Genomic DNA, 13,248 nt, shown 5'->3' on the forward strand with positions numbered 1-13,248 from the left:
ATGGATTGTTATCAAGGAATAAAGATAAGAAAACCAAGCCAAATTATCAATATGAAGTTAAAAGACATTTCAGTTTATATCCTTCGATTACATTTTGCCAGAAGATTATGAAAAGAAAAGCAACAAGAGGTTAACCATATAAATATTTTTGAAAAATAGTACACTACTAAGTGCTGCAGGCAAGCTCCGTAACTTTGCAGAACAAGAAGAAAAAGAGAAGATAATGACTGGACAAACTGTGCAGACATTGATGACAAAATTCACACCCTGATTATAGCTATTAACGAGGTAAATTACATTAGTCATGCTTTCCAGCTATAGCTCATTTCATCCAGATCACTGTCAAAGAACCCATTCTCTGTGAATTCATGCACAATGTCACGTACTATTTCACCTGATAAAGGTAAACCTGATGATGCTTTTTGGCTGCATCCATTATTCCCACCCCCAGCAGACGATTCACAGTGTGAAGCAGTTTTGAAACTATTACTCCCACTTAGAGTAGGTCCAACAACATTTCCAGGTCCATATGCAGATGGAGCAGTTGCCCCTGAATTAGGTCCGTCCCCTGGTACATTGCCACCTGCACCTTGCATAGTGACGGGCTGCTGTGGAACCGAAGTCCCATTATTGTTATTGTTCATGTCCTGCAGATATTGCTGGATCATTTGTTGTTGTAAAGCTTGGCTGCCTTGGGAAGGTTTAGGTTGATTTTGCAGCATTAACCCATTACCACTGGATGCACGTTGCTGTTCATGCTGCTGTAGTGCATAAGAACTAGAAAAGCCACTGACCGATAAATTCTGCAAATTACCAGTAGATGAGCCTCTAAGTGTAGAATTGGGAACCAGGTTAGAATTATTAAAAGAAGAGGACGCCTCCTGCTGAAGAGAATTGTGGTTTGAGTTCGTTGAGTTTTGTCTCATCAACATATTTTGGTAGTTTGCCAATGGAAGAGCACCCTGCACTGATCCAGTCAAAGGTTTTCGACCAACCATATACTGGTTATTGTTCATTTGGGTATTGAGTCCAGGATGCAATGACATTAGTTTATTGAGCGTGTCACGGTCAGTAGGCAGACCCTGAAGACCTCCCATCTGCTCCATCTCTTGCATCTTTTGCATCTGAATGTTGGTGGGCCGCGGAAAATTCTTCAAGCCATCTGAAAATGGAAGATGGAAATATATATATCTATATTAGCATTCTATGGATGTCTAGGCATACTTAAGCCCCAGTTCGATGGCCATTATTGTGTAAAAATGATGTTTTGAATATTAATTTTTTTTGGAGAATGTGTGGTTAAAAAGTAGGGCTTTAAGGAACGAATGGAGATTAAAAATTTACGTGCAAAATATTTTAATGTGTAAATATGTGGTTAAAAATGGGTATGAGAAATAAATTCTTCTGTTTTAAAGGGAGACAAACAGGGGCTTCACTAGAAATAGAGAAATCAAATTACAAAGATGGCATTTGCAGCCAAAAAAGGGCAAATCATTCCATGCATGGATTGTTGCACTCTATTGTGAAGTCTCATCAATGATCTCCCGACATATGTGAATGTACAGAAAGGAGTGTATACATGATTATATTTTTGGCTAACTAAACAATATTAAGGTGGAAAAAACAAAGCTAAAATACTGTTGTCATATCCAGTACTCTGTACCAAACATGCTCAAAAGAATAAAAACTGGCAAAACATATTACCAATTGGCCCGACTTTTTGTTCCCTGCAGAAATTCATCAGGTCTTTCATGCTATTGATAACCTCAGCTATCTGTTTAAAGCAGACAAATACAAGAGGCCTATTAAGAAACCTTCAGCGATCAGTCAGTAGAAGTAAAAGGTTCACTAAAAGGTAAGAGACGTGCCTGTAGGCATCGCACATATCTTTTGGAAAATCCAAAATCATTAACTGATTGTAACTCCAAATTCCTAGCAAGTTGACGTCCAGCTGTTACAACCCTGAAATATGATGAGACACCCATATAATACATCAGAACAGCATACAAATTATATAGTCTGACAGAACAAGTCTACTAGGCCAGACTTTATAAACAATTGAAGTTCGTCATTATATTTTACGATGTTTACATGATTCCTCTCAACAAACATATAAAGCCAACACGAGAAGATAGACAGGCTGTTTCACATCTCTTTCCTATAGGACATGTAAATATTCATGTAGTCAACCCATTCAAGAACCAGTTGGCTTTATAACTAAATGCCAGAATTCAAGAAAAATCCAGTTTAGAAAAGAGTAATTATTAAGGGCGTCTTTGACAAAGCCTTTTATAAAAGTTGATGAAATATGTGGTTGAAAAGTTGATAAAAGTGTACGTCCCATAATGTGGTCAAAATTAATTGACTTTGACCTCAATTTTTAGCAACTTTTTAAGCTTTTCCAAACAAGCATTATCATTTCTAGCTACACTGTGAGCTTTGAGCCAATTATAAATATCAGATCTTATGACCACGGAGAACTTTACAGGGGCTAAGGCATCAAAGATAGAAATCTCTTTATGTTCTACTTCTAAAACTTACATGCTTTACCATTATTATGAATGATGTACAATCCAATTACAATATAAAAGCTCTCAAAAAATCACACGCAATAAATTCTAATAATTTAAATGGTATGCAACCTTCCAAGAAGATTATGTGCAATCAAAATGCACTTCAAAATCCAGTTCGAAGATCTGGTGCCCCAACTCTTAAAGATATAAGAATACTATCTTTGCAAACCAAGAACTATGAAACACTCAAATACTTCCCTTTTTATGGAAAAGAAAATAAATTAATGGACTAGACTTGGTGGAAATAAAAAAGTTGAAAAGAGATTTTCACTCACATAATGCTGTTTGCCTTTAAGTCCTTGGGAGAAACTCTGTCAGGTCCACTTTCGTCGATCGAACTTTGGCACTTCTGAGCAACTTGCAATAATTGGTTTACCTGTGGAAGGCATTTGTTCACGAGTTACACCATCAAAATGTAATGCTGCATATCTAGACCCACTTTTATGCTAGATGGTGTTTAGAGTCCATATTTGGTGCCACAGATCCTATATCTCTTATCTCACAGAGTAAAAAGGAAAAAAGACTAGCACATTGATTAAAGCTGGGATGTCAACTTAATATATTGCTCAGAAGTGTCAGTAATGCCACTAGCAAAACTAACAACTGGCAAGCCTTAACTTCATTGAGAATGTCACTTGACTTCTTCATAATTGTATAAAATAAAAAAAGATCAAATTCAAGAGATGAGTATATCAAACATTATACAATATTTACCTGTGGTGCAACTAATCTACGGGGAAGAAGTTCTTCATGGCGCCGAGCACAGAATTCCCAAGACAGTATCTGTAAATGATCAGGAACAGAAAGTGGTAAAAAAGTAAATTGAAAAATAAAAAACAAAAAATATCCAAGTCAAATTTACTTCCCAGTTTACCTTTAATTCGGGGGTGAAAATAATACGTAGCTGACCCTCATGAACAACACGAAGTTGCTCATATATACTTTCTTGAACTGCCTTTGAATACTCCACCATCATCATTCCTGAAGGGAGTCTACACTCACTTGGCAAGTCCAAGAACAAGATCTCATCAATGACACCACTGCTAAATTTGATTTCATTAAGTCTAGGGAGTATTTCAAAAGTTGCCTCTATTGACCCCCAGCAAGAAAGAGGAAAAATAGGGTTAGAACATATAACGTGAAGGCTGAAGTTCAATATATACTTGGCATGAGATGAATGAAGCTTCAACAAATTCTGCAGTAATCTCAATTTAGAGTCCTAAGCATCACTTGTGACTATATTATGCATATGTATCTGTAGATTTAGCAGTAAAGAGAAGAAAAGTGCTATTATAATCTAGATGTTGAAAGTAACACAAAATATACTTTTACTAAAGCCGTAATTCTTTTAGACCTGTTCTCCTATAAAATAATATAATAAAAAACGTAAATAAACCATAACAAAAATATAACAGTAGAAGCAAAGAGACAAAGTTGGAATAATTAACGACTAATACAAATTAAGCAAAAAAATAGATACGCTAAGGAATGGATACTTAAGTCGTAGGAGGGAGCTAGGAGTCTTCCCAATTTGACTGTAGGAAGCAGTGGTGTAGAAGAAAATGGAGCTCGTAAATGAAAGACGCAGAGTGGAGTTTGAAAGAGGCAGAGTGGAGTAAGACGATGGCAGGGGAAGTTTGGAGATGGAAAAGGACACGAGATGAGACAGAGATAGAGACTCAAACTTTCTCAAAAGGTCCATTACAGTCCATCACAATGACTAATTTGACAGACTCCAATTTTTCAAAACTACAGCATCTTATACTTCAACCTCCTTACAGCTTTTTGAGGTCCCTGAGGTTAAAACATCAGTTCAATGCCAGATAACTAGATTTTCCCATTGAAAATTGCTGGCAATTCAAGAGTATCCCATAGTATACAAAAACCTACTGCCCCATAAGCATGTTTTAAAAGTTAAACAATAAGGACAAGTTAAGGAAATGACCGTGGCAAAACATAATATCTTACCTGAAGCACAATATAATTAACATTTATGGGCAAGGAAAGAAAAGAAAATCAAACATAGAGAACTGGAAAACACAACTCACCAAATCCCCTCCCAGATTTTGAACCACAAATGTCACATTGCCATGCATCCTGAACAAAAAGGAACCGATAAAAAATGACTGATCAGAAATTGTGCTTCTCAGAAATGCCACCCAGGGACATATTGGAAGGAAAGATAAGAGAGGACCGAGGAGGTAAAGACAATTCATAAATGCGAGAAAAATTGAAGGTAAGCAATTAGTTATATAATATATTTGTAGTTCTGTGTATCCATATCAGCTGAAACTTCAAGTCAAACTATAACACATTGAGCAAATATAATCGACCATCCAAAAGAATTACCATCGCTGCCTGGGGGAATACCCCGAGCGATTGATGGCCAACGTTATCATACAAGGATAGACACCACCTCTTCTTTGCACGTGGAGAGTAATATTCAGCCACAAACTTCTTCCAATAAGCATAAGTGTTGTCCTGGCAAGATAGAATTAGTTAAAAACAGAATACATGAGAGACAAATTTCAATATTAACAATTGGAATAGAGGGAAAATAGAAAATCAATACTACTAAACATACATTTGATGTAAGATGAGGTGTGGGGAAAGAAAATAATCCCACCAAACACGTCAGATGCAAATTGTGTGTCGGTGAAAGATAATAGATGGTAGAAACAAGTTGTAAAATATGGTACCAAACTGCTAATTGACAGATATTTACTCACAGGAGGCCGCTGTCTCTGATGAAACAAGTATTGCATTAGGCGGCGAGAGCATACACCGTTATCATTGGGACGCTTCACTGCAGATGCAGGTTGCAATCCCCGTTGTTGAAACTGCTGCCTTAACTGCAACTGCTGCTGTTGCTGCTGCAGCAACTGAGCCCGCTGCATTGGTGTCATAGACTGTAGAAGCTGTTGTTGTTGTTGCCTTAGTCTCTGCTGCTGAATCAGAGCTTGCAACTGAGGACTTGGGTTCTGTAAGTTCATGGGATCTTGTCTCTGTAGCAGCTGCTGCAGAACCTGCTGTTGTAAAATATCTTCCTGCTTGATATCCAATCGGGGTTTCTTTTGCAGATGAGACACATTCGTAGGATCTTGAATGAAGGCACTAGGGAGCCTTGGAGCACCAGGAAGCTGAATTTGTCCCATCTGAGACGTAGGTAAAGATGTGGCACTTGAAGCTCCCTGATGCTGCTGCCTTTGCTGGACTTGTTGGGAGCTTGGATCTTGATGTGAGCTTTGCTGCACAACAGAGGAACCATCCATAACAGACGAACCAGAGATGCTAATGTTGTTAGATGAGAAGGACATGGGTGACGCAGGCAAGCGCATGTAAGATTCTGTATTAATGCTAGCACTTCTCTGCAGACGGGGGCCTCCTGATAGTCCTGAATTGGCATCTGTGACCAAAGAACTTGCCCCGACACTTGGCCCTGAGCTTGCTGCACTGTTCAATACTGTATTACTAACATCTCCGGAAACCAAACCCATATTAACAAAAGCATTCTCTGGTATTGAATTAGACGAGTTCCCAAAACTCAATTGGGGATTTCCTTGGACCTGGGATTGCCGGTCTCCTTGGAAAAAGATTCCAGAACTCGAAGAAGAGTTTGTCATACCTCCATTCACCCGAGGGAGCACCATTGGACGCACCGTTACCTGGTGGCTGAGATTCAAATATCTACATAGTTTTAAACTTCGCAAGCCAAGCTAGACTCAAAAGCTGATATTAGGAAAAAATTAACTTCATCCAAACACCAAAGAACATCTCCAAAAATGCTCTTATTTAAAGAGCATATTTTTATATATAAAGATAATCTAATAGAAAATATGAAAAATAAAGAGTGAGATTTTTTTACAACTCCAATAATACTCTTTATATTTATTCTTTATTCTGCTTTATTTCCATAAGCTATTATAATGTAATTTTTTCTCCATTGTCTACCTTACTTTCATCCCTAATATTTTATCATTTTCCTTGCACGTTTCTTTATAAACTAAAGAGATGCAGGCAAAGTTGAAAAATATTGCATGAAGGCAATAAAAGTATAATATGGCTCTGGAGAGTCAATTTAACTCTTCATTTTAAATTTTAAATTTAAAGAGCTAGTTGGAGCCCTAAAAAAGAAAATTGACTCCTACAACATAGAAAATTAAGCTAATAAAGAGCTATTGGAGATGCTCTAATATAAAGATCCAAAATCTAAATTTAAGATAAAAAGAAAAAAGAATCTTGCAGATTCATGTTCTCGCGTAACCCCCGTGTTTTAAGCTCGAAACACACCAACCTTCAGACAAATTTTCTAAGAGTTCTTGAAGAAAAGGAAAAACAGAAGCATAAAGCTCAGTAGGAGAGAACTCAAGAAAACAAACCTAGCATGGACAATATTCACAAAATCAATCCAGAACGAATTGAAACTTAAAAAAATCAAGAAGCTCTATATTTTGACCACTGAGATTAAAAACACCCACACAGTAAAGCCGTAACAATGAGCTGAAAACAGGACAGATTTTTCAGTCACAATTGAAATAAAACTAATTAATTTCTTTATTAATAAATCAATAACAACCATCCCAGATAAAAAAATAAAAAAGCGATCGAAGTCAAAAATCAGTTAATTCAATAAATTACTAACCAAGTTCTAAATCAACAGTGAAAAATCCGCTAACCTCTTCTATTCAGCACCCATTTTACACCTAACATTCACAATTATTAAAATCGAAAATTTATACAAGAAATGATTAAAATAAAAATGTACACCAAGGAATCAAAGCTTTATGCTTCAACAAATTACGAAAAAAGAAAATAGAGTAAAATTAATAAAATTTAGATGAAATTAATATAAGAAAGCAAAGTATTGAAATCCGAACCTGTAATTGCTGGGAGAATTTTGCTTTTTCTGTACTGATCGAATTTATATACCTAGCGGAAATTGGAAGACGGCGTGACATGCTACAGGCGGTAGATGCCAGCTGGTGACCGGGTATGGGCAGTGGTTTTTTGACACGTGTCTGTAATTACAGGAGCATTGAGTCAACAGTGTCAAACGCGAGGTCATCAGGTTTCATGAATTTCGTGGCGAGATAGTATTGGTTCTAAACAAAAAAAAAAAAAAAAAAAAAGTTGAACTCCAACTTTGAGGGTCCTACCGTCCCGCCCTTAGAGCTTTGTGAGGGAGGTAAATCGCAGGACGTGCTTCAACAAGTCAGGGAACAAAAACTGTTTGTACACTGTGCCTACAGGAAGTCCAATTCCATATCTCAGGAATCGAACTCTCACACTGCGGCTGCCAGTAAGGCGTGGGATAACCTCACTCCTATCATTTGCACTACTGGACTATGCCCCGAGAGGCAAGATAGTATTGGCTCTAGAATTTAATAAGAATTATGTATTTGCAATTGCTCATTATCGCAGTCGCACTGCGTGGCATACATATGGCAGTTATAATTTAATAAGAATTATGTATTTGTAATTGCTCACTATTGCAGTCACACTATGTGTCATACATATGACATTTAGTAATTAGATGCATGAGGCAATAAAAAAATTACTACATTGATGCATTAAATCACTAAACGCCGTATGTATATTAAGTAGAACGACTATATCAGTAAGCGATTGCAAATAGTATTACTCATTTAATAATATTCGATTAAATCGGGATTATTCTCTTGTGCTTGTGATGGATTTGCAAGAACACAATTTACCTCTTGAAGACAATCATAGTGCGACTTGAGTCAAGTGGAGTTGGGCAAAAATGAATTCAAATAGTCCAAACCAATCAATCCAGTACGGGTTCTTTTTAAGTTCAATATGTGCTGGGTTGGATTAGAAAATCAAATTTAAGGTCAGATTGAATTGTGTCTTGAGTTATGAGTCAAAACCTAATTCGACATGACCCAACAAATTAAAAAAATTAATACTTAAAATGAAAAAATCTACATAGACATAATAATGGATATAAGATAAAGATTAAGAATATACAAACGCCCATTTTTTAACATAGGCTAGTTGGTATGAATACAATGTGCAAATGCAAAATAGTAAAACAATAAACTAAAAATTAAGGACACGAAGTGAAATGAATAAATTTCAAAAAATTATATAAAAAAAAAATTCCATAGTTTCAAACTTATTTATAAACTAATTTTCAGAAAGAATTTTTTATATAGGTTAAAAATAATGAAAATTTTCAAGAAGTTTCAAACTTTAAAAATTGTTCAAATTCAATAAAAAAATAATTGAATCCAACTTGAAATGGGCCCAACCCAAGCACAAACCAACCAATCCAATCCAACCTATGCCAACCCTAAGTCAAGTACGTAGTGAAGAAAGGGCCTTTTTAAATTATAGTCTATTTTTAATGGGGAAAATTTCATAAGTAAGAAATTAATTATGGCACATTTTAAAAATAAGAAAACAAGTTTCAAATTTCAAAAATCAGATTTTTATTAAAAATTATTTATAATTTAATTAATTAATTAATTAATTATTTTAGCAATTAAATATATTTAAGTCACGAATTTATATAATTTGGTCACAAATTAACGATTTAATTTGTCACTTATTTTTTTTTGTCACAAATTATTTTACGATCACATTTCAAATATTTTATAGGTCACAGTTTGTTCATCGGTCACAAATCGAAAAATTCATAAGTCACAATTTATTTATTGGTCACAAATATTACAAGTCACAGCTTATTTTACAGTTACAAATTTTCGATCACAAATTAACATTTTTTTAGGTCACACATTATTTTTCGATCACAATTTATCTTTTTCATTAGCTACATATTATTTATTGACTACAGATTAATTAATTTAATGATCACAGTCAACCAAATAATTTGTGACCACCACCAACACTTACGATTCACAGTCACAATTTTCAGGTCACATATCCAATTGTGAGTCACAAATCAACCAAATCGCCACGGCCACCACAACCAACTATGACTCCCGAATTGTGAGTTACAATTGGAAGTCACAATCACAACTTTAGGTCACGGGACCTATTATTTGTCACAAAATCATCCAAACCGCCAAAACCATCACCACAACCACTGTAATCCACCACCACAACCACCGCAATCCACCACCACAACCACCAGCATAAACTAATGTAAAAATCACTACAAAACAATATAAAACCATCGTCGATTTACAACTGCATAACCACTATCACCACCAACCCCAACGCCAACGCCGCCACCACCACCACCAACATCACAGCCAGCAGCACTACTTTCTGTAACAAAAATCACAACCACTATCTCAAATTACACCACATTCAACAAGAAATGCCCAAATCACCACTCTATCAACAATGTCGTTGCCTCACCTCTCTGCACAGTTGCAGTTGGCCTCAGTTGAATCGTTAGATCTATTGCAACCAGTTGAGCCATCGGCGATGATGGGCGCTTGTGGTGACTACCGGAGCAACTCCATTGCCAGTTGTCGAATCTGAATTGATGAAAGGAGAGAGGGGCGAGCAGCACACCAGTTGAGTCACCGGCCGCTCGTCTGACGATGACAGGTGCTTGCGGTGACAACCGACCAGAGCATCTTCATCGTCGGCTGTTGAATCTGAAATAATGAAACAAGAAAGAGAGAGGGGCGAGCCGGCGTCGAGAGAGAGAGAGAGAGAGAGGAAAATAAAAATAAATTAGGGTTGTCTAAAATTTGTATTATAATATTTAATAATTAAAATATCTGATTTTTGAACAATGAAATCTTCCCTATGATTTTAGAATTTTGATCTTGAAAAGAAGGTAGAGATGGAATTTCCATTTTTTAATAATATACGTACTTATTAACAAGAAATTACTTGCTCAAAAAATAATAATAAATAAATAAATAAATATAAAAGTCATATAACTAATTTGACTTAGTGTCCGTTTGGCCCCATTATTCCTCTCATTATAATAAGAATTTGATTTTGGAGTAATATTTTTTGGAGACTGTGTGGTTAAAAATGAAAGAATTTTTTTTTTTACATGTAATATTATTTTATTGAAGAATGTGTAGTTGATAAGAAAAGAGAGAAAAATAAATTATAATTTAATGGGAGCCAAACAAATTCTTAAAAATCTCTGTCTCTAATGAAAATGTTGTATGTAATTTGATAAGTAATATCTGTCCTTAAAATGTCATAAGCTGACATTTATCTTTTGTTGAGAAGAAGTTGGTTCATTTCAGCTATATTGTGATTCAAAACAGCCCCACTCCATTAGGGGGGCGCCATTTTTATTTTTTTTGGCCGGTTTTTGAACCTGGACAGAAAGCAGGGTTAGCCGAATTGTAGAAAAAAAAAATTGATTTGTTTGCCTTTTAAGCTAAAACATGCTGTTGATTCGATTTTATTGATTTAAGAAATAGATCGAACCGAGATCTGGTGTCGGCTAAGCGTTGTTGGGCCTGTACTCGAGACGAGTTGAAGAGCTGACAATAGGCCTCTTAAATTATGTTGGTTTTTAAGGTCCAAAAGCTTCGGATAATTTTGAGGGTGCAAACCTGCAATCCTATATTTGCCCCAATAATAATAATAATAATAATAATGAAATAGAGAAATGTTATCTAAAGGGAGAGAGGATGTATGTTTATCTTGTGTTTTCATATAGGAAATAAGTTTTTAAATGTTTTTTTTATTTATTCTTAAGATGGAAAATCGTACTCGAAACAATGTTTGGGTTAATAGTTGTTATTTTGTTACCAAAGGAGATAATTTTTCTCTTATTTATTTATATATTGTCTTTGACATGCACATCGATATGCTGGTCGTGTTATTTTCCACTAAATATACTTTGAGATGCAAGAATGAGTGGCCATTTAACGAGTGTACGGTACAATGGCGAAGTTCACGACATGGCGGCCCAAGACAACAGTTACTGGGCCCAATAGAAACTAGACGGAACAACTTGGTTCTAGGCCCAAGAGTATGATCGTTCATGATCGGGTGTGGTCATATATTCATTGTGATGGTCGAGAAGGGAGAAAATCTACACTTCCTCTCTTTAATCGATTGTCTTGATTTGATGATGCATTGGATTAATCACCAATTATCAATTTTGACCTTTCTTGAATCTTGATCGTAATTGGTCCAAACTCTAATTTATCCTAAGGTGACAAATGTCTTCTATTGAGTTGTATAGCCCTATTTATCATTGCATACTCTATATATAACATGGAGGCCAGTAGCTCCGTCGTATCATTAGCTTATTTATCCTATGTTTAGTCATAAATATTACATAGTAAACATTCAAGGTGTAGTTATAATCCAGTATATGTATGGCAGGCCTCCTTTGCCACAAGAAAAAGTCTAAATTTTGTTTGATAGACCAGTGATAGCCTAAGTCTTGTTCGGCTTATCAGGGCCCGCAATCTGTCTATTGCGGCAAAGCCCCTTTTGAAGTGGTGGGACTGAAAGATGTGCATTGTGGAAGGTTGATAGACAGCTCAATGAATGATGATTTTAGGAGGAAAATCCTGAAAAATACGACTCACTTTATATATCTACATGTGGGAGACTAAAGGAGTTTGGGAGAGTGTGCACGAGATTAAATTCATTGTTTCGAACTTGAAGTTCTCTAATAAAATTTTTAACACCTTGACATATGGCATTTCTTTAGCAAATAGAAAGACCCCGACACAATTTTCGACACAAGGATAAATTGCATCTTGACGTCTTCCCATTTGCTAAGAAAATGTGATAGATAGAATTGTCAAAAATGTAATATAGGAATAAAACGAATTTCAGCTAGTTGTGTAAGGTTGATTACATGAGTAGTCACATTTTTTTAAATTTTAGTTGGCTTATCATAGGTTTAAATATAAAAGTTGTTCGATGAATTAATTAAATATTTCAAATGGTGTACAAGTTGGTGATCAGCATCAAGGAGATGACACAAGACTCGAGTTGTTTCTTGCTTAAAATCTTTGAATTATGTTGAATTTTTTGATTTGGCTTGGAGGCTCTGCGTTTTTGTGTCAATTTTTGTGACTGTGTGTAGTAAGAAGGGTTAAATCCCTGTAGAAGTCATTTGAGTTAACAATTCATGATTAACTGATTATGTCAAAGAGTGACATTGCAAACTTAACTAGTCACTTTACTTATAAAAGGACTCAAATAATAGGCAAAGATGGATTTACTTAGGTGCCGTAGCAACATTCACACAGTCTTTGCAGCAGTTGAGTCAAAGATATTTACTCGAGTATAGAATACGGGTTAATACTTATTGTACAGAAAAAAAATTCCAGAATTCTTATAGATGTGTCTCAGATGGGGTAAATTAAAATATTACAAAAAATAACCCACCCACCCTGTATGTGTGTATTCTGTAAGAGTTTTGTACAATAATTTCTGTACGAGTAGCATTGCTCATAGAATACGTACAAAGTAACAGTAATATGGGCCTTACAAAAAGTAGCAAATGAAATGAGTTAGCATGTGTTAGAGATAATAATCATGAAATTTGCAAGTCTTTAGATACAAATGTTATCATCACATTCTTTGCAAGTACTTCTAAGAAAAAAGTAGGTCCAAATCAAATATCTACTTGCCATCATGACAACTTGACTTTCTTTAAGGTCCATTTGGTATACATTAATGTAGAAATGAGAATGAAAAATATAGTAATTACAAACCTCACAAAAGAGATAGAAAATTA

The 13,248-nt window shown here is 35.5% G+C and overlaps 1 protein-coding gene across 5 annotated transcripts; it reads right to left on the reverse strand.

Annotated features, from left to right (window-relative positions):
- Positions 1 to 25: 25 nt before the first annotated feature.
- LOC111405597 (probable transcriptional regulator SLK2) lies at positions 26 to 7,469 on the reverse strand. 5 transcript variants are annotated; one of them, XM_023034554.1, is made up of 11 exons: positions 7,451 to 7,469; positions 7,216 to 7,276; positions 5,303 to 6,245; positions 4,923 to 5,054; positions 4,622 to 4,670; positions 3,448 to 3,662; positions 3,288 to 3,356; positions 2,849 to 2,949; positions 1,869 to 1,962; positions 1,705 to 1,774; positions 303 to 1,162 (listed from the first exon to the last, which is right to left on the reverse strand). In XM_023034554.1, the coding sequence occupies exons 3-11, from the start codon at positions 6,221 to 6,223 to the stop codon at positions 303 to 305; spliced, it is 2,511 nt and encodes an 836-aa protein (XP_022890322.1). In that variant the 5' UTR covers positions 6,224 to 6,245; positions 7,216 to 7,276; positions 7,451 to 7,469. The 5 variants fall into 5 exon arrangements, with proteins under 5 accessions (XP_022890321.1, XP_022890322.1, XP_022890324.1 ...); XM_023034556.1 differs by having other exon boundaries at positions 5,303 to 6,260; positions 7,451 to 7,466; XM_023034557.1 differs by lacking the exon at positions 7,451 to 7,469 and having other exon boundaries at positions 5,303 to 6,026; positions 6,123 to 6,245; positions 7,216 to 7,357.
- Positions 7,470 to 13,248: the final 5,779 nt, after the last annotated feature.

This window comes from Olea europaea, chromosome 12 (assembly GCF_002742605.1).
Source record: "Olea europaea var. sylvestris chromosome 12, O_europaea_v1, whole genome shotgun sequence".
Taxonomy (NCBI): Eukaryota; Viridiplantae; Streptophyta; class Magnoliopsida; order Lamiales; family Oleaceae; genus Olea; species Olea europaea.